This window comes from Gallinula chloropus, assembly GCF_964237585.1.
Source record: "Gallinula chloropus genome assembly, chromosome: 4".
In the NCBI taxonomy this organism is placed as follows: Eukaryota; Metazoa; Chordata; class Aves; order Gruiformes; family Rallidae; genus Gallinula; species Gallinula chloropus.
Window position 1 is genome coordinate 22,259,662 of NC_140088.1, and position 22,118 is coordinate 22,281,779.

Sequence of the window (22,118 nt, forward strand, 5' to 3'; positions counted from 1 at the left end):
CTCAGTTCGTGCCACACAACCTACATTGTATTCTATCCTGCATTTGCTCTGCATTATCCTCTAGCACCCTTCAGAGCAAGTGGCCTCCAGTATCCTCTTTCATCTTGTGCCCTGTGGTCCTGTGCACAATTAGGCCCAGAGTGTTGCATTCCTGGTATTTGGCATTGAGTCTTTGCATCTAGGATACATCCCATCACTACAACAGAGACCCTGCAAGGGTGAGCACAGTGTAGTGGTTGTATTAATGCTCTGTTAATGCTTTGGGGAATTAAAAAAAAATAAAAATTAGCAATTAAAATCATTTTGGAAAGCAAGAGTGCCTGCTTGTCAGTGGAGGCTTCTGCTTTTATGCCTACATTGCCCTTGTAAATCCTATTGTCAGGCTGTGGTGATGATTTTATACAGATTTACCAAGCTCACAGATTCTGAGTGGGAGTATGTATAAAGAAATGTAAATTTAAAACTCCTCCTGGTTCTTCAGTCTGCTAAAATATTTATAAATAAACTCTCAGATCACTACTTGGCCTCTCTGCTGAGATTGCTAACAACAGCATCAGTCTGTGCCAGCTGTGATGGTGCTTTTGGGATGCAGACACCTGTCTGCTCAGAAGTGAACTGAAACTCCCTTCACAACTCTCTTTACAGTATTACCTGGCAGCTGCAGTTGGGTTTTTCTTTCATTCATTATGAAACCAGGTCATGCTGTGTGTGGTGACGTAGATGAAAGCTTCTTCATGCTATCACTGGAATCTCTACTTTTGCAAATACAGTAGCCCTAATATTTGCAGTGCATAAGTAGCACTGATTGAAAAAATACTATTAGGCAATTTAAAAGGCCTTTTAAAAAAGGATTTTTAAAGAAAGAAAGGATTGGGGTTTTTTTAAGTATTTTCATAGAAAGAACACTGCAGAGGTTAAAACTGTGTGCCCTGAGATGCAAGACAGCTGTACTTCATGACCAAGAAAGTCACAAAGTCCCCCTCTAGCTAGGTTTCCTTTCCATAATGTAAACATCACAGGTTTAATGTGGTTTGTTTTTTTTTTTCCTCTTGAAGATCTTAGTGCCGATGATTTAGGTATGTCAGCGAGCAGCTCATCAGATCTTCTGACTCGGTTTTTCCATAGAGCTTAGTCCCTAAATGTGTTGAATTGTGCGATACAGCAGAGAATATATATGCATAAGAAAGAAAACAGTTCAGGTCAATCAAAGTCCCAGAGTGATACCACCACCCCTCCTCCTTTTCTTGATCAAAATTAATCTCTTATTTCCTTAGGGAGGAAAAGAAACAAAATGGATCAGATCGTTATTGACAGGCACTAACCAGTGAATTGTGAATAAGAATTTGAAATAAAACATATTCAAGAGCTGAGAGCCAGGAAAAAAAAAAAGGATAACTCTGTATTGATAGCTATAATCTTTTCATTACTTTAGGGTTTCTTGGTTTGCTGTCCCTGCTGCTGTCACACTTCTATGCTGTTAAGATGCTGGTTGCTTAGATTACCAGGGAAAAAGGAGCTCTTCATTTACTGTACAGGAGCTGGGAATATATAGTTCATTTTGAGGAGAGATCTGAATTCTATTTCAGCTGTGTCCTGTGAAAAAAGATATAAATATGGGCTTATTTGGAAGCCTCTATTCCTAGAAAATATCTCACTTGAATCAATTTGATATTTATACAAAGATCTGAGAAAAATTGTGGCTTGGGTATTGTAAGTACAGATGTAGCTGTTACCATTACTGATCATTTGCTCAATATCTCACTGGTGAATTCAGCAGAAAAATATAGTGAAATGTAAGGTCACTAGATTTTTTTTCTTTTCTTTTTTCCTCCTCTCTCTGCTTTGTTCCTTTTTTTTTATTATTTGTATCTCTTTTCCTTTTCGTGTGACTGCATTTCCCTCCCTGCAGTAATTGCCATTTCACAGCACACCCACACCTTCCCCAGTCCATCTGTTAAAACGATCAACAAAAACAGAACTAGCATTCACGTTTGACTGTCATCATTCGGCTTCAGTGTTAGAGCTTGAGAGGACTAATGGAGGGGAGGGTACTCAGAATTGCTGTTGCTGGCCTTTTCCTGCCGTAGGAAATAGGCGTTGTCTTTCTTTGCATAGAACTTGTGTCTTAGTGGAACATTGCTCATGCTCACCATATATTACATTGCCTCAAGTGTGGTAAGTGGGACATCCTTGCCACTCTCCTTTACTCGCCTGTTTTATTAATCATGCTTTTAAATAAAAGAATCCACGTTGTTCTTTCCAGTAGACTGCAAAAGTTGATTCTACCTGCTGGTCATGATGTTTCTGATCACCCATATTCATGAAAGATGAAGGCAAACAGAGAATGAATACTAATGTGGTCAGTATTGGAGATAGCCTGTCTGAATAGCATGGACTAAAAGAGCTGCACTTAGTCTACACAGGTGATAACTTAGAAGGGTTGTACTGGTTGTCTGCATATTCGTTCAAGGTAATTACTAGGGAGATAAAGATTATTTAAATTAAAGGAAGTTACTGGCACAAACCCAAATTTATGTCGAATGGCATGAACTAGTTTTAAGTTTGAGAAGGTTAATGGAAGAGAATCGGTGCTCTTGGTGCCTGCAGTACTGCAGGATGAGGTTTCTTTTAGTTATGTACTCTTCGGAAACTGAATGGTTTTTTCCTTGGAGGATTCAAATGATTCAGCATCTCTACAGTGGAGAAATACAGCTCCTGTATTGGAATCTATTTGCATTCTCGTGTGATATTTTCTTCTACAGCAACACAAAGGCAAAGGGGGAGAGTAAGGAGCTTTTGGTCTTCTTTCCTTTTAGAGAGGGATGAGCACTATTGAAACTTTCTCTGTAGAGCAAGGTGTAACAGAGCAGATATTGCAGAATAAGCTGTTCTGATAATGCTGCTTTTGTTCCAATGTTGACATTTTATTCCAGTGACTTATCTTCCTTGTTGGGTGTCCACATGGTCTGAAATATCTGTCTCTGGATATTATCCAACTTAAATTACACACATTTTCAGAATCTTGTCTCTGGTTTCCATTTGATTTTTTTCCTTGGGTCTAATGTATGCTGATGATGGACCGCAGCATCTAAAGAATGTTAAAAAATTGAACAAGGGAAAACTCAGCTGATTCTTTCTTTGTTCTTCTAGAAGGTCTTATTGTAAGGTGCCTATCCCATCATTTAAATTATCCCACTTCACCACTTTGAGAATGAAGGTAGTTGTCCAGTTGATGTATTTGGGCTGTAAGCTTTTGGCTGTCAAGGGCCTATTCATGCACCGTGCACATGGCACAGTGATACCTTACCCTTGTCAAGGTCCCTGGAGGCTGCTATAGTATGACTGCTGCCACTGACATAGATAATGGTTTTACCAGTGTTGTTTGTGCTGCCAGCTTGAATCCTTTGGTCGGGAAAAGCCTCTGTCTTGATATTATACAGTAGATTTAAAGCTCAGACTAGAGAATCTTCTGAATGAAGAAGATTCATCTGAGATGTAGGTTTATATAGCGCACAGATGGGTTTGACACTGTTCTCTTTTTGGACAGGGAATTTTGAAATTTGACATGAGTTTGAGCCCAGAAGCCCTCATCCATATCCACAGACTTTGAGAAAGTTTTTCTTCAGGTCAGAACTTTTTAGCTTGGCAACCACTCTGCTGAGATCAGTGCTGAAGATGTAGACAGCGCTGTCTTGTTTTCCATCTGCCTGTCTGTCTCCATCTGTTGTTCCCTGCCTTAGAATTCAGTTGTAAGCTCCTTGGGGGAGGAAACCTCTTTTTCTGATGAGCTTGTACAGCGCTGTATCACAATGGGTCTCTCATCCATGAGTGGAGCTCCTAGGTGCTACTTCAGTATACAAGTTTAATATATATTGGAAGTATTTTTATGTAAAACTATGATAAAGGAATTCCCCCTCTCCTTCCATTACAGCATTTTATTCTCTCCTCTGACTGTGCATTTGCAATGGATCTGAACATGTTTTGTTGATTCAGAGATGGCATCATGAGACAATTGCCTGCAGTGGCTAGGAGATATTAGGAAGCAGCATTTTTACAACTTCCATAAAATGGCATTAAATTTGGCAAACTCAAGTGTGAACAGCAAGAAGAACCCTCTGGGGAGGGTTGTTAAATGCCTTCGTCACTTAAATGCATTTAAACATTGTGTTTAAATGAAGGCAGGAGTAGTGAGATTAGCTCCCACTGTGTCTCTTCCTCCCCTGCATTGCATAGTAAAAAGCACACAGACTTCTCCCTGTCAAAACCAATCGCCCTCCCATAACCCTCCTGTCACTTTAATGCAGATGAAAAGCAACAAAGCATTAATTAATTACCTTTAAAAAAGCAGTGAAGATGTTGGCAGCAGCAAGCACACTTGTAATAACATTTCAGTGCAATTGCATTGGAATCAGGATAGAAATTGTTTTGGTGGAATAGTTTTCATATCTGGGATATCCCAGCGTAGTTCACAGCAGTGATCGTGATGTGGATCGAATGGCAGGTGTGTAGGTAAACAGCAACCATGAGAGCTCTCAGGCACCTTTGAATGTGTATCAAGGTGCTACAGCATGTCTCTTTCAGAAAAATGCTACAGGTCTGTTAGCTTGAAGGAGGTTGATCAGCAGAGACGGGCAGAAGGGATTTATCTTTGACACCTCTAAAGGAGCCCAGAGGTTCTGTGACTAAGACATGAACTGGTGACCCTCCTTTCTTCCCCCTCTCTGACTCTGAAAATTTAAGTGCTGTTGTCTGCTTCGCCATGGCATTTCAGCATATCACAGGCACAAAAGAACAGTGTGACCCATGGAGACAGAGGATGCAGCAGGAGAAGCAAGCATGAAAGAGGCTTGGACATCGCCTAGCTGTATCATCTGCATCTTGTCTGAAATCATTAATGTCTCTAACTCTCCCTGTGGTGTATATGAAATAACGAGTAGATTATCATCTCATAGGGTGCTTTTACCAAGCAAAAGAGGTACAGTACCCTCCTTAGCAGATCCTCAGAGTACTGTGGGCTTGGTAAGTAACCATGCTAAAGTCTTGCCCCATGAAAACTGTACAGAAGAGGCTCTTCCTGTGTTCTGTGTGTGTACCTCAGCTTGCAAAGAACCAGGAGGAAGAGGGCTGCATCTCCAGGCTGTTAGGGGAACACCCATAATGTGTATCTAATCTCCTTGAGTTAAACTGGTTAGGAGAGATGTTGCAGGGGCAAAAAATACCTACATAATGCAAGCAGAGTTGTGGTGAAGAGGAATTAGTGTGGCAGAGCTGGAAGCAGTGCAGGTCTGTCCCAGCCCATACATGTGTGTGCTGAGGGCAATGGTGCTCCCACCACTTGGGCTGGTTAGAAGGCAGCTAGATATGCAGGTACCAACTGCAGCTCTGATTGCAGTGTTGATACAGTATTGGTTTTAAAGTAGGCTGTTTGTCTCACACTGAAGCCCTCCAGTTTCCTGTCATGCTTTCCTAAGCTGCTTGTTTCTTTGTTTTCGGGCAAAGCCCCATCTCACTTAAAAAATTATCTCATATAGAGCCAACCTCAGATCTTCTTGCTTTCCCAGGAAGGGAGCTGCTGTTCATAGCACAGAGACCTCTGATCCCTTGTTTTCTGTTGTAAACACCAACTTTCTCTGAGATTTTGTTGTTGGTCTGCTCCTCTTTTTAATTTTTTTCCTCCCTGATTCCCATTATTCTGGAATTGAAGTGGAAAGTAATAAGAACAGGACAGCTGTCTCTGTTCTTCCTGACCGGTTTAATGGGTCTGTGATTTCATCTTACAGCTTTTAGCACTTGACTTTCCTCCCACCTCTTGCCTCTCACCTGTGTTTTGCACAAACACAAGCCTGTGTGCAGTGAGTGTGCATTCTGTTCTGCATGTACGAAGTGCTTCATAATGAGGAATATGAGAAATATTTTCTGCATAATGAATAATACCTGGGTATCTATGAAAAGTTCTTTTCTACTGTGATGATGCCTCAGAAACAGATTACGAAGGTTCTGCTGTAAATATGTCTTATGAATAGTTTTTTCTCTCTACTGTTAAGAGTTTCTCTTGGAAAAGGGTGTTACTTGCATTTCCCTGTACTTGGGAAAACATCTGTAACATGTCGGGATCTTCCACAGGTGGACAAAGCCATTGTTCAGCTTTGATCAATGGTTTATTACACACTAAAATGCTCATGTGTGAAACAGGAAAGAGGAAAGTAAAAGAAATTTGCAGTCTGGTGTTCAGGTGCTGGTACAATAAATGGTATTTTGACATAGAACCTTATTCTACTTGATCTTTAGATTTTAATGACAAATGTTAAGTCAATCAAGAATGGGTCGTGGCAGAAGGTCGTGTCACACAGAATTTGTTTTGTTTATCCAAACTGTTTGAACCTGCATCTGTTACATTCTCTCACACTTTTTTTTTTTTTTAAAAAAAAACCAACCCAAACAAACTTTAGGTGTAAAGAATCAGCTATTACACACATAGAGAAAGGAGTGAATTGTTAGCTTCACTTAGGTTATAGAGGGGAAAGGCTTAGGAAGGGAAAGACCTAAATTAGCAAACCACTTGTCTGTGAAGCCTTGCACTTCTGCATTTTTCCTGGGATTTGCTCCTGACGGATTCCTTATGTCTGGAATTGTAGTCTCATTTCCAGTGGGGTGGGTAAGGATGAGCATGCTCTTTATGCAGCATAAAGTTCTGTTGTTTGCACAGATCCATCTCTGGAATATTGGACTTACTCAAATAATCCTTGAAAAAGGATGTCTTTTCTGTTTTACAGCACTAATTCTTTGTTTTCTTTTCCTTTACAGCTAGAACATATTCAGAAACACATATGGTATATGTAAGTGAAACTTTTTTAATTTACTTTTGCATGCATTATTATTGGTTCTGTTACAGGAGCTGATATTCTAATGATCTCTGAAAAGAGAGACTGAAGTTTGAAAGCCACTTTCACACAGATGAGGAAAGGGGCAGAGGACAGAAAGGCATCTAATGTCATTTTTACCTTTTGCTACTCATATAATTTCATCTAAATATATATCAAGCTAGGAAGTTTTTATACAGTGACTAACAAATGTCTAAAATAAGACATTCAGTCCAACAACTTGCTGTGCTGAAAAGATAACTTGCAAGTGATCAGCCAACTGCCCCCTGCAACTAACAGCCATACTTAGTTTGCTATCCAGGTGCTCAGCACAATCCCTTGTAATACCTTCTTGACAAGGAAGCTTTCGTTTGCTCCTGCACAGCATCTTGGCTTTTCTCTGAAGTAGAAACAAAAAAGATGATGTTGATAAGTAAGCACCTGTGAACAAGAGCTTTTCTGTCTCATAATCCATACTGCTTCTTCACAGCAAGCTAAGAGTCTGCTTCTGACCTTGTAACCTGTTGATGTGAGAGTGGTTCTGTGGCTTGATTAAAAGCAGCAGTCTTGACAGTCAAACAGGAGATCTGTGAGGAAAGTACACACCTGTCTAGTGGTTTGGGTGTATGGAAGATTGATGGCTTTTAAAAGTGACCTTGCATTTTGTGTAGCCTTAATAGTATTTCAGGAAACTCAGTAAATAACTTTAAAAAAACCTGATGATAAACTAGGCAAACTAAGGAGAATACTTCACATATTGAACAAGGAAATGATGCTTTGATACATTTGTGCCTACCGTTTCCCCAGCTGGGTGATAAGGAAAGTCCTGCCTTCATAATCCTATCATTACTCTTGGGAAATACTTGATGATGATATGAACTAATACTTAGGTCTGTCACTAGGGAAAAAAACCCACAACTTTGTTTGATTTGTTTTCTCCAATTCTATCTTATGGGCAATGTTCACTTCTGAATTTTCCTGTCTTCGATAGGACCTGAGGGCATTCAACAGTTGGTTGAATGACCTCTTTTTTTCTTAGTTCACCTGAAATGATGGCAGCAATCTCCCCATGGCTTTTTTGTGCTCTCTGCAGTTACCAGTTGACATGGCAACTTTTTAAACCGAAGAAGGACTGAAGCTTTGTTTGCTGCATGGTTGTTGGGTTGGGTTTTTTTTTAAACTCTCGTGGATAAATGTAGGAGAAATGGAGAGGAGAAATCTCTTAATTGCAATCTCTGAAATACTCCTATAATGTCTTATCAGCTGACTTTCTCTGTGCTTTGATCAGAACTGGAATAGGAAATAAAATGAAATGTCATTGATCACTTATTCTTCTAACCATCCTCAAGATTTTGGCCTGGAACTTTCCACTTGTCAGACTGTTGTCCCAAGCTCAGATGCACAATTAGCCAGGTTATTTCATTACATTATTCTAGGTTTAGAATTTGAAGATTTTTTTTCTTCACAGACGTAAGAATTTGAACATTTTCATGTACTTCTCAATGAAGGTCAGAGACTGTGATGATTGACACAGTAAACAGGTTTTTAGCCCAGTGGAAATAGTATCTGAGACTGATTTCAGGAGCAGAAACAGAGTTTCTCAAAAGCAAGTCTCCCCTAGGCTCCCAGTGTAGTCAATGCAGAGAGAGAGGGTTCTTCCAGAAGTGTGTTCAGATTGCCTAAAAAGAGGTTGCTGCTCAGAATGGCTTTCTTAATGAGTTTCTCTACACTGGCCATGGATTGACCTAAGGAGGTTAACCTCCTTTGGTAAATTTAGCCTATGAATAACTCCGCCATCTCCAGAACTCAACTACTTTCATTTTGCAGTGTTTCACAGCCTCTTTGCATTAATTTTGCCTGAGAATATTGATGCTGACAGAGAAGGAGGAGTTATAGTTGTTTTGCTCTATGGCTGGTTTGCTCACATCTTTATTGTTTTTCCTTCATTTCATGTAGCACTACTATTCTATGTAAAAATCTTCATTCTTTGCCATACATAGGTTACTGACCTGAATGTAGTACTCAGAACATATAAGTAATTTCATTTAATTCTACAAATAAATATTAAAGCTACTGTAAAACTGAGGAATAGATTTAATTGCAGGCTATGCAGACAGAGAAAGAGGTCTAGAAAGTTGAAATCATGATTCACAAGCCTAAAAAAAGTAAAAAAGAAACCAAACAGAAACCTTTCATCACCAGCCTCCAGTTCTTCTTGCTCTTCCACCCAAATTAATTCAGTGACATTTTTAAAGTCCTTTTAATGGAAAGAATTTATTTTTACCTCAAGTGCAGGTTATCGTAAATGGGCAGATAGCAGTTATTTTCACTTTTTTTTTTTTTAATAAGGCGAGAGTGCAAATAAAATTTGCCACTATGGTAAATACATGCTCCTGCAACACTCAGTTATTTCCCTAATTGTGAAGGTACCGAATTTACTAAAATCAGAAAAAGAGTAACTGTGCTGGTTCTGCTTTGCTTTACACTGATGCAAATCTGCATCTCGGTGATATTCACAAAGGAATTTCATGGAGAGACTGAGAAAGTCCTCCCTGGTCTGGAATCACAGCCATTGTATGCACCAATCCTCACAAAAGAGGATGGGTTTTAAAGCAGCAATTACATTCATGTGGGCCTTTAAAAAATATACGTGATTTGCAGTATTCATCGTGTGACATTGTTTGATGTCTATGTGGGCTGAAATGCAACAAATTTGTCACTCTCTGCTAGACTGAGAATGGAACAGGCAATACAGTCATGCCAATCACAGCCCAGACCCAGTGATTTTCATTTCCTGAAGCGCTGAATTGCGTTGCCAAATGACGAGACACCTCTTTGCAGATTTTGCTTGTACCTGATGAGGAGGTGTGAATATTCTTGACTATGTCTGAGGCTGACCAGGTGCAGGGCATAAGGAAAAGCCACTTTTCAGTGCTCAGAAGATGACAAGCTGTGCTCTCTAGACATGACTCCCATGCTGACTGATACTCTGCTATAGACTAGAGCAACTAGTAGGAAAGCCAGATTTTTTTGGAAATTTTCAAACCCAGTAATTCCTTTTATTCTCTTTAAATTACCTTAAGAACATCTGTTTGTAGCATAATTAATGATTAATTAAGTCAATACCTTTTATAAGTGTACTGCAGATCATTAAAAACCAGAGAACTCAGCTGCTGAACAGGTCCATCTGCAAGATTTTATCTTGATGGCAAGGTCATCACTGGCTCTAATAGGTTATGATCTAGTCATTGCTTATTACCTGCTGAGGGCACTCAAGGATTAAGTTTTGGGTTTTTTTTAGTTGAACAAGGATTTTCAAATCTAGACTTTAGATTTAGGACTATGGTGTCATTGCAGAAGACACAGACAAGGGTGTTTTAGAAGCTGTTTTAGATGTTTAACACACAAGAACGACTCCCAGGGAACAGATTCTTTGTGTATCCCATATACTCTGCTTCCAGCCCCCTAAACTGAATAAAACTGAGCAGGGTGTGTGGGATCTGATTGATGTTGTCATGACCCATGTAATGCACACCGGAGTCCAACCCCATGACATGTATCAAGGATGCATTTTCACTGCTTCAAAAGAAGATCACATTAAAATTTCTGAGGAGTCTTTCTGTAAGTGATGTCCCACAAGCATGCTTAACAGAGCAGCTGCTTCACAACTGCATTTCAACGTGCTTAAAAATAAATTGCAAGTAGCACCTAGCAACCTCCTGTGATTAAGATGTAGCATGTAACTGTTCTGTCCTAGCGTCAGAGCAATGATTTCGTATTGCCTTCTTACCTTAAGGGAGATAGTCTGCTTTGGCTCTCATTTTTGGTATACCAGCTGAGACCATGAGCTCATGTGTATGGTCCTACCAGAGTTGGTTTCTAGCCTACCCAAGAAAAATTAGGGTCATTTGAATTGGAGCTCCTTCTTCTGTGTAGCTATTTTGATAGCTCACATCTCAACCCAGAGCATTTTAAGCTGTGTGAGTAAATTCACAAGTTGTGTTCATCTTATTTCTGACAGTATCAAAAGGAAGAAACTCTTGCCCAAACACAGCCCTATAAACAGCAAGCTCTGACATTTGATGCAGTTTGAGTATTTCCAGTTGTTGTGGCTCAGCCCAGGAGCCTGGACCCAACAGTATCGGTTACATAAAGGAAAGGAAGGACCTCACCCACACAAGTGTGAAAACCTCAACATCACACAAAAAATCCATTGAGAAATAGTGAAGATTACGGGTAGGCAGTTTCTCCAACCAAAATACCACCACAACCAAACCCATTTCATAGGGTGGATAGAGTTTACATTGCTCCCAGCAATGCCTAAATAATGTCAAAGGATATTCAGCGTACCTGCAGTATGTATTGGTTGGCTATAGGTAGCCTAACACTTTGACCTGTTTCTTACAGTCAGGGCCTTTAATTGAAACAAATAATATTTCCTGGATCTAGTAAATGGGCTGAGATAATTATGCAGAAAGCTTGTGTTAACTACTTTTAAAAGAGTAATATGCTCTGCTGCTAATGATGCATTCCTTGGGCTGCGGTTGACCTTGGGCATCACGTTTGGACTACAGTGTTTAAAGAAGCAGAGACTGTCGATTTGGGCCTATAAATAGTCAGCCTGGTTTCCCCTAAAACACTTTGAAGTGTGTCAAGTGGGGACCTGAACACACTGATGTCTCTTAATCACATCGTAAGTTTTAAGGAAACTGCTGCAATGCCTGTTGTAATCAGAACTGGTGAAAAACAGTGACGGTTTGTCCACAGCTCCTTCTCTGAACTAGAATCATTCAGCTTGCCCTTTTCAGCGTGATAGCCTGAGGTCTGGCCTGCTGATGAGAGCATCTCCAAAACCACATAGTGTTTTGTAAATGTTTGGCATTAGGACGCTGAACAGCTGCTTAAATTATGAGGGCACTGGTAAGTGAAGTTCCTACTGCTTTTCTGGCTGAACGCAGACATTTCTTATTAAAGACCCAAATCCACAAGGTGCTGGTCACTCTTAGCCTTCATGGCAGTTTCTTTTGAAAAGAGTATCTGGTTGCGAGCTCTGGTCTCTCAATGGGAATTTAACAAGCGATTTCCATCTGTTGATGCAGGCTGTATTTCAGAGTACAGGTTCATTTGTGACTCACGTTTCTTTTCTCTCCTCCTTTCCCTGCCCCCTTTCTCTCTCTCATCTTCTTTCCTTTGCAGAGGGGGTAAGAATGAGCCAGAACCAGAGCAACCAATCCCTCGAAAGGTGCAGATTCGTTCTCTCCCTTCCTTGGAGGATATTGATCCAGACGTGTTAGATAGCATGCACTCGTTAGGCTGCTTCCGTGACCGAAATAAACTCTTACAGGATTTGTTGTCAGAAGAGTAAGCACTTGCTCAGTCTTCATATCAGTTGTGTGTCCACGGGCTGGGATGCTGATAAACCTGGGGAGAGATAGAGATCACTTTAACATGTCTCTCGCTGTGAGGGATCAGTAGCAACTTCTCACCCTCTGGCTGCTCATTTGCTAGTGAGGTGTTGGGAGCAAACACTGAGCCTCCCTTGCTCTGTGTGTCAGAAGCTCACAGCATGACCAGCAGCAGAGGCATGGTGCTGTCTCTTGCTTTGCTGCTGGCCAAGGGCACTTCATGAAAAGATGGGCCATGCAGTCCAGATGGGGAGGTATCACTGCTGTTATTTCTGTTGGATATGTCTTTGTTGGCAAATTTTTATTTATTTCAAGCTTACAGCTGAGAGCTGATGTATTTCCTGAGGTGTTAAGAGGGACACGTAGTGGAAAGAGCACTCAGAGGCTTGCTACCACTCTTGGTCTAGACTTCCTGTGGACACATTACCTCATCTGTCCTGTGCCTCTGTTCTGTGTGTGTAACATGGGAGTTGTTTTTCCTTTTCTTGCTAGCTGCTCATTGCAGACAGCACAGTTCTCAAAAGCTTTATGGGTTCTGTGTCTAAGTAGCAGGTACATGACTATTTCCAGCTTATTCTTCTACATGTTGATGGCTTTTTTTATCTTCAAACTTAATTTTTTTTGTTTTTCAGAGAGAACCAAGAGAAAATGATTTATTTTCTTCTGCTTGACCGGAAGGAGAGGTATCCTAGTCATGAAGATGAGGATCTTCCCCCTAGAAATGAAATAGGTACTACAGATATGACCTCTGTCACCATGAACCCATCTCAACTATTTCCTCTTCACCTTTTTTTTTTTTTTATTTTAAATATATACTCAAACCCTAACATTACTGTTACCTTGCCACTGAAACAGTGCACAGCATCGGTAAGAATCCTCAGGCAGGTCTGTTCTGTGGTTAAACTCAAAGGCTTCAGTTTTCAGGACACGTCTGTTTCACAGTGCAGAAACATCCGAGCTAGTTTTGAACCAGATCTTTAAAGATATGCTGTGGACCCACAAGCTAGCTCTGTGCAGGCAGATGCGGTTCAGTACAGTCTGGTGGTAGAATTTTCTAATTACTAATCTACATGCAGTATTGCAGAAATGGTGCTTCTGGACTTGAGGTAGTAAGACTAAGTAGCACTGCATCCCTACCAAGTTAAATACGTACACATTTTTTTTTTCTGTATACACTGTTGAAAGTATGAGTGATACCACTTTGTTTATAGTACATAGATCAAAGTGACATGTTTTTAGACTATCTTTGAAAGATTTTAAAAGCTTAATTGCAGTAAGATTATATATCTTGTAAAGCTTCTGTGATACCACTTTATTCCTAAAGAATTGTTACTTAGAGTTTTAGGGCAGTGCTGATCACCAAGGACTTCACTGACCTAGACAACAGGAGAAATGGTTCCCTAAGGAGCTAACTATATAAGTGACCCTTGCTGTGCAGAGTGACAAAAGTTTAGCTAATAAAGGATTACTCACTTCTGTCAATGACCTGACATATCATTTTTACGTAGTAGTGGTGTGATTTTCAGGTATTGTGTTTCAGCACTCTGGAGGCTAGAAGCAAAGTGTTCTTTATTTTCACTGGACAGCCTGGAATCTCCCATGCCGACAGTGGTATATTGAACTATAGGTTTGTTTACAGTCCATTGCATTATTACCTTATCCAAGTGGCCATGTTTCAGGCCCTGTAATTTTGCAGGGAAATCTCTTCTATAGGAGAAGAGATGGAAACTTTTAGTCAACTCAGTGATTTTAAAATTCTTACTTGGATGGAGCTACAGGGAACATGTTAGCAGGATCCTGATGAAGATAGGTGGATGTGCCAACTGCAGGTCTTGTGGTCAAAAGCCCCTTGCTCAGTGCAGTTTGTCATCTAGCACTTTACTAATCAGCTTTTGACTCAAACAGATTATCCTGCCATGTAAGGACACCATTATCTTGTTTTAGAAATGCTTTTGTCATAAGAAAAGAAGCAAGGTGACTCTAGAATCTTCATATCCCACATGGAAGTGAATATGTAGCTATGCCCGAAATACATGATATATCTCTCTTGCACATGCCAAAGTATTTTTTTTTCTTGCTTTGGACTCAAATATTATACTTCACTCATGTATTATTTTATATGAGGACTGGAAGTGTTCTCCAACAGGGAAACACTGCTCTGCTCACATTGTTGTGCCTCATCGGCACATTTTAGGCTCTTTGAGCATTATTCTTTGAGTGTTTGTAGGTTGCATTTCCTCTTCCACGGGGGGTTTCCACCTCCTCTGTTCCCAGCAGTATCTCTGAGAACATGGGGCAAAGTTTAATTAAGAGCAGTCATGCTTCTGATGAATATCTCATCATTAGCCATTAGCAACAGCCTTGCACAAATAATGAAGAGCAGGGAAAAAGCAACAGATTTAATAATAGCAGCTTGAAGAAACCACATTCATAAGAGTTGAGCAGTGCATCTCAGAGTATTTTGCTTTTTCTTTGCATATTAGGTCTCAGAAAGGATAGATGCAGGTAAAAATACAGCCAGCTCAAGCTAGCACTCTCATCTGATGTCCCTTTTGTTTCTTTCAGCTACATGAAGCTTTCTCAAAGGGCCAGGGAAATGCCACCATCATCATCTTTCGGATCCAATTCCATTTTCTTTACCTGGAAACATAGAAATAAGAAACTAATCAGTAAATGTCAATTAATGTCTTCTTGAGGAAAAGACTTTTGTGGGGTGAAGCCGCTTAATAACCAGAGAACAAGAGATTGGGCCAGAATAGCCACATAGGATATAGGTGTCTGTAGACATCCAAACTCAGGAGTTGAACCTTTATTTCCCATCTTCCAGATGAATGTCTTTATAATTGAAACATTACTTATATGATTTTGTCTTCTCAGTAAAAATCCTAAGGGATGTCTTCACTTTTCTTATATGAGATAAAAGGAAAATGCATCAGCTACCACATACCCAGACTAAGATTTTATTTTTTTCCCCATGTGAAATATTTCTAGAGTCAAGGAGGGAAGAGTTAACACTGGAAATGTTCCTATTTTCAATTCCTGTGCTTCTGAAAAAAATTTCTGCTTTTATATAATACCACTTTAGTCTTTATGGGAGGATGGCTGTGTATTTAACTGTTTCTTTAGTATCTTTAGACTTGACAGTGACTTGGTGCCCTGTCATTTCTTACCCAGACCCTTTTAAAAATACACACAATGCTTGCTACCCTCAGTCACGTATAGCGTAGGATTGTAGCCAATTTTAAAGAGGAATCAAATACCTTTATTAGAAGGTCAACCACATTCATGCAAGTGTCTGGATGTATTTTCCATCAAACTTTTGTGAGTAGTTGTTCTTCACTGTATAGGTGTGTTTCACAACCTGCTTTTTTCACTTAGTCTCTCTCTTTGATAGTTTAAAATACATAATATAAATCAGTATCTTCCAGCATCTTGAGCATCAAGGACTAATAATAAAGAACCATTTAGTTTGTTAGCAATATCCTTCTCCTTAATTGTTCTTTTGATTCCCTCCTGGTCCCTCTGGCTACTGTCCTCTCAAGCTTTCCAATGTCTGTATAAAATATCGTTATTCAAGTCTTCAGCTAATTCCTCTTCATTAGATTATAATGTCCACCTTGTATTTGTCTCTTTTCTTTTGTAAGTGTCACTCAGCTGAATTTCCATTTGCTAAAGTCATCTGTTCTAAAAATGCTTGGATCAAATTGGCTTATAAAGTATCTGTTCATAAAATGTTTTTATTTTCTTTTTCCAACTTTCTTGTTTAAACTGTTACTAACTAGCACTGAGGTAGTCTGAGCTTACTCATCTCCATTTTTTTTTACATTAGCTACTTTCTTCATCAGTTCCTCCTTCTTCCTCTTTTTTCCTTTCTTTTAAACTGCACTCTTGCACCTTCCTCTCTATCATGATATCCCTCTCCAAAAGTTGATTCAACTGTTGATACCAAACCTAATTACACTATGTGTGTTACTTGGCCCTAGCCACACTTCTGATACCAGTAGTGCACATGTAGGATGAATCCTTTCTCATTCTTTGAACTTTCCTGAAAAAGCAGGAGTTTGAAATGTCTAAACCTTATCCCAGTTTACTTTTGACCACTTGCATATGTCCAGCAGAAGTCACCCAGTATAACTGCTTTATTAGGTTTATCTCCACTTGTTTTTCCCTTAACTTTATGCACTATATATGTTTTCTAATCAGGAGGTCAATGACCCTACTAGTATTTTCTACTACCTTTTTATTACTAGACATAGTTTGAAATGGAGTGAAACACAATTGCTTTTTTTCTAATTGATTTTTAACAGGAACATTATTGCTATTAAAACAAAGAATACTTGAGTTATACAGTAATGGGGTCAGTTGTTATCACTAGCCCATTTGCATTTGAGCCATCTTTGCCTGTGCTCATTGTTTCAAGAATAAGCTCTGCTTTAAAGGAATCCTGTTCTTAAAAAAATTATATTAGGAAGGAGAAACAAGCAAATAGATGGTGGGCAGTGAGGAGGGCAAGGTGATATAAATAATATCATCAGGCTAGGCAATAGAGATAGAGGTATCAAATGTAGTATTACTGGTTTTACAAAGGAATCCTGGCAGAGGAAGGAAGCTTCTTTCTAACTGCAGGGGTAGAGAATACTTTCTTTATATATGTGGTCACCTTCCACTAAAATTAAAAATTTGTCTATAAATAGAGACAGGAAACTAAAATAACCCAAACAAAGACAAGAAAAGCCTGTATTTTTTCTGCCTTCCTTCTTGTTAATGTTTTGATGCCATGAGAGATACTAGTAATAAAACATCTCAGCAGGTCTGCATTTGGTTCCTTGCTTCACCATAGACGTGTGCATGGTTTGGCAAGTCATCTAGGAGCACTTTCTGCATTGCAGTTTGGTATCTAAAGACTCTCTTCAGAGTAATTTAGGTGCTCCTCAGAATCTCAATAAATGTTTGTCAGCATGTTTAAGAAATAATTGCTTTTAATATCTCATTCTTTTATACCTGTTTTCACTCTGCAAAGTGAAAGTAGCACTTCAATACCTCATAGAAACATTACACAATAGAAAGTGTAAAGCACTTCAGTTACTATAGCAGTAAAAGCTGTGCAATAACCTCTCAGATAAATTTCAGTAATTCTCATTGGAAATTAATTTCCGGTTGACAAGTATGTTTAATTTGTGATGCATAAGGAGGAAAAATACAAAAATCTAATCTTAAAGATGCAAAAAAAAAGGGCTACATTTTCAGAGGAGAACACAATTTTGAATTTAGAGTGTAGCCATATCTCTGTGTCACATTTAATCTAGCTAGCAGGCACATGGAAGGCAAGCTCTAGCAACCTGAGTACATATAAAGGATCCCTAGATGGCTTATACTCTGGCTAACAGCTTGTGCTATAGCCCATGCTGTCATCTTGTTACTCTTACCAGCTTTGTAAGGTAATTTGTGCAAGCTATGCCGTGGTTGTACCTTTATTTTACAGGGCTTGTACATTCAGGGCTGTAGCAGTGCTCCTCTCTGTATATGGATTGCAACTTAGGTCTTAATGTTTGCAAATTTGGAAGAAGGGAGAGACTGCAAATGATCACCTCCATCACGAAGATACCTATCTCTGTATAAGAGGTGTGAGAGTGAGATTGTTGAGAGATTTAACCAACCTGTGTGAGGTTAAAGTCACAGCCGAATTCAGCTGATAGCATTTTCTTTTTGTACAGATCCCCCCAGGAAACGTGTGGACTCCCCAATGCTGAACAGGCATGGAAAGCGGCGGCCAGAGAGGAAGTCGATGGAGGTTCTCAGCGTGACAGATGGCGGCTCCCCAGTCCCTGCTCGCAGAGCTATTGAAATGGCACAACATGGACAGAGGTGGGTCTCTCCTTTACCCAGGAGTCCTGCCTGTCTGGGTTTGCTGTCCCCTTTTATGTTGTACATACAAAGGAGCTGTGGAGCTTTTCTATTCGCACCAGCACTCATTACAACTTCCAAGCACATTTGCAACATGACCTGCAGCCAGCAGCGCTTATGCACACAGGACCAGAAGTCCTGCCAGGGGCTTAAGGGTTCTGTTCGCTTGCAGCTATTGCTTAAGAAACCACCACGTCCTCTGGGCAAGATTCATCTCACCTCTTTTTAATTGTCAGGAACATAGGCATTCAGTCTAAGCTTGTGATACAGGCTGTCACTCTAGGCAACAGGGAAGTATGAGGGCTTTGGAAGGTCTCAGATACATATGTCCTCTGTTCCAGCAATCTTAGACAGGATAAATTACCCTCTGGTTGTACCTCTCTGTCTCCATAGCCTACAACAGGAATCTAGATGACCAACTTGGATTAGGTGCCTAGCTTTTGGACACACAAAGTTTAATGAAATGAACCCCACCTTCCATGTCACCAGAACAGCTTGAATCTGGAAAGGCCTATCCAAGCATCTGTAGGTGCCTCTAAAATGTGCTGTCAGAGCCAGCATGCATCTGATCCACATGAATTACCACATGCACGTGAAGTGATGGAATATGTATAGTTTTGTGGGTTTTCTATCAAAGAAAGTATCAGTCTCCTGGAGAAACAGTGGAGGACAATGGTGTCTCCTCAAGGCAGGTTCTGGGAGGGTAAGTGAACTGTGTAAGTTCACTTATGTAAACCAGGAAAGTTGCTTCCTCAGTCCCTATGACAAACCTAAGGGAAGCGCATGGATTTGGATTCACACTTGCATAAATCAATAAATAGAAAACAATACTTCGCATATATGTATGCTGATGGGGCTGTAACTTCTGTTTCAGCTTTATGACATGAATTTTTTTTTGTTCAGCTCGTAAGATCTGCTCAAAAAGAGCCCACTGTGCCCAGAAACTCCCATGGTTGACTGAGAACTGGGTGAAAAACGAGAAATAATTTCGTGTCCTGAGGCCCCTAAAATTGCTGTTACAGTTCTGTCTACAGTGAGAAGGAAGTGGTGATTTCCAAAATCTGCTAGGACTTATTTCAGACTGAATGTGTGGCCTTGAGATACACTACCATAAAGGTTTTTCATTGTAGCATAGGTTGGAAACCTGTCCTGAGTATGTGGTTTGCTTTGATGTGAGGTCTGGGCCAAGGAAGTGCTTGGGACATGGTGTACTCAGTTGTCCTTGTAGACCTCAAAGTGCTAAGGATGAATCCAACGCTGACAGTTGCTCACTCCTTATTCAGCTTGCAGTGTTTAATTTGGTACCTGGTAGTTGTACAGGCCATGAGGCTCCCAGAGCCAGACAGAAGTGAATCTTTATCAAAGAAGATAAATCATGTAAAGCACAGAACATTCCCCCACACTGAGTCTGTCTGTGACTCCCAGTACTCTGCTGTTTACGATAACCATCCAACTGGCTGGAACAAACAGGAGGTATTAGATTGATCCTGAAGTGTTCTGAGAGCTGAAACCTCTTCCAGCTCTCAGCTTTGACTTTGGATTCAAAAGTCTGAAGAGGCAAATATGTGTCTTGCTCTCCAAAGTTATTTCTTTTGCTTTTAAATGTCTCATTCAATTCTGCACAGGAGGAAACAATTGAAGTCAAAAGGTCTGAGATGAGTTCAGAGCAGAGACATATCCAGGCTATATATCAGTAAAAAAGGGCTTTGGCCTAAAGAAGAAGCGAAACCTGCCATGCACAAAAGAGATACAAGGCAATGCACACAACAACTCAGGGCTGGATATAAAGGTGTGATTAAGGGTGAAGAAAGGGATGCAGCAACACTGTGATGGATGATGATGAGCTTGGTAGTGCTTGATTTGGAATGGGTTAAAGGGAAGATGTTATTTTACTCCATTTGTGAGCTTTTGTAATTCGTACCATCCACATCCACAGATGACAATGACACATTTTGTGTTACTGGCAGCACAGTCGTTTGTAACGTGAACTGGCTTCATTAACAAACACCACTACGTGGGGATTGTCTGGGGACGATGCATCGCTGATGTGGCACCAGCTGTCAGAACAGTCAGTAACAAAATGACAAGTGCCTTCCACCAAGAGTGGGGGATTTTTAATGGCTAGTCACATGTTATGTTCCATGAAATCACCCACTGACAGGGGATTTTAGAGCAGTAGGTCTTAGATCCCAGAGGTGGATGCTTTTTTAAGAGTGACAGTTTTTGGTCCTAACAGATGACTATTCATTGTTTTTATCCTACAATACTAGGAAGACAGGGAGGTGGACCACGGAAACAGGTCTCCTGTTTAGGCACAGATGACTTGTGTAAACATCCAGAAACACAGAGCCATTGCTTATTTCTTGAGCTGGCAGAGATACTCTTCTAAGCAGTGAGCAGAAAACACCCATGTGTCTTGTGATTTAGTCCTTTTGTCATCTTTCCCAGTAGTAAACAGATGTTTGCTTGCATAAAGGGGATTTATATTATAACCTCTGGTTTATGTGTCTGTGTGATGAGCTGTGCTTTTGGTAACTATGTGGGGACCCTACAAGTATCTGGTCTTGTTGAAGGGCATATCTTTCCATTGAGATTTGAAACTTGGCAGCCTTCAACCCTACAGGCTGAGAAAGTTTTAAATGGAAAACAGAGTCCTCCAGTGACATAGTTTTTGGATAATGGAGATGGGGAGCTCAGCATAAAAGCTGCTTGTTGAGCTTACAGACTCCTTGAAATTCTTGTGCTGACCTCTCCAAGTGCTCTATGTTGGTTCTTTGTACATGGCAAAGTTAGTATGCACAAACACCAGCCACCCTAAAACTGGTGACTAAGTTTTTCCCTGGTAGTTGTCAATTATACGGGTTCATAATTACATGCTAATTGGTTCTGCTGTTGTGGTATCTACACCTCTCAGACTATCTGATATTTCATTGAAATGTCAAAAGAAAAGAGGTAGGTTCTGAGCTGTTTAACACCAGTTAATTTGTCCCTTGTGCCAAAATCACACAGACTAGGAAGAATTCCATGGGAGCTAGAATCTCTTGAGGATATGCCAGAAATTTTCAGCAGCTCTGCTGTGAGAGTCCAAAAACTGTTCTAAAATGAGCTTCATAAACTATTCATTTTCTTCTAGTTATTGAAGTGGATGGCTTGCATGAAAGATCAGCTAACATTAGGAAGCAGTGTTCTGTGAAACAGTGAAGCATATTACCAGTGAAGGATATTAGAGAGCTGCCCCTTCAGCAGCGCATAGGGAATTTTGCTTCTGAGCTTCAAGGATTCAGAGCCAGGATGATAAAGAAGTGTATTTCTCTATATGTGGAGTATCGGGAAGAGACTTGGGAGTAAGTGGTAATGGACCCTACAAATTACAATACAAAATGGATTACTGTTCCTCTAAGAGGCTCTATGGTCTGATTTTAACCTCTTCCCGGATTGTGCTTAGTGTTGAGGTCTTGTAGAAAGGTCTGAGTAATGAGCACTTTGCAATTTGTGCCTTCAGGCATGCTCTATTTTCCCTGGACAGTGTGACAATGTAGGTGGTACCTGGGTTTTCAGTTGGATAAGGGAGAGCAGGGTTTACGAGTATAGGGAGGTCACCTTAGACCTCAGGAGTCAGGGGAAGGTAATGAACTTCAGCACTGTGTAGGCTTAAGCTATAGTTGGAGAGTAAAAGAAAGGATTTTCAGAGCGTTGCTTAAAAAGGGGAAGATGGGTTGGGGGGCTGGGTGTCCATCATTGCTTCAGGTGACTCTCTTTTATAAATGTCCACACTAGTAACTCTGTTTTCTCGCTTTGTTCCTGCCATAGTAAAACAATGTTCAGTAAAAGCCTGGATATCTCTGAAGCCAATCCCAAATTCAACAAAGAAGAAAGGTATAAACACTGACAATATGTTCCTCTCCTCTACCTCACTGCCGAGACCTTAAAGATGCAGTACTTACCTTCT

At 40.2% G+C, this 22,118-nt stretch overlaps 1 protein-coding gene across 2 annotated transcripts in view; it reads left to right on the plus strand.

The window, feature by feature from the left end:
• Positions 1-22,118, plus strand: part of BRSK2 (BR serine/threonine kinase 2) — a 310,775-nt gene that overhangs the window by 245,398 nt on the left and 43,259 nt on the right. For both annotated transcript variants that reach the window (XM_084263965.1, XM_084263966.1), the window contains exons 9-12: positions 6,805-6,836; positions 12,057-12,221; positions 12,898-12,995; positions 17,980-18,130. In XM_084263965.1, coding sequence (XP_084120091.1) covers positions 6,805-6,836; positions 12,057-12,221; positions 12,898-12,995; positions 17,980-18,130 — 446 coding nt within the window. The remainder of the gene's footprint in view (positions 1-6,804; positions 6,837-12,056; positions 12,222-12,897; positions 12,996-17,979; positions 18,131-22,118) is intronic.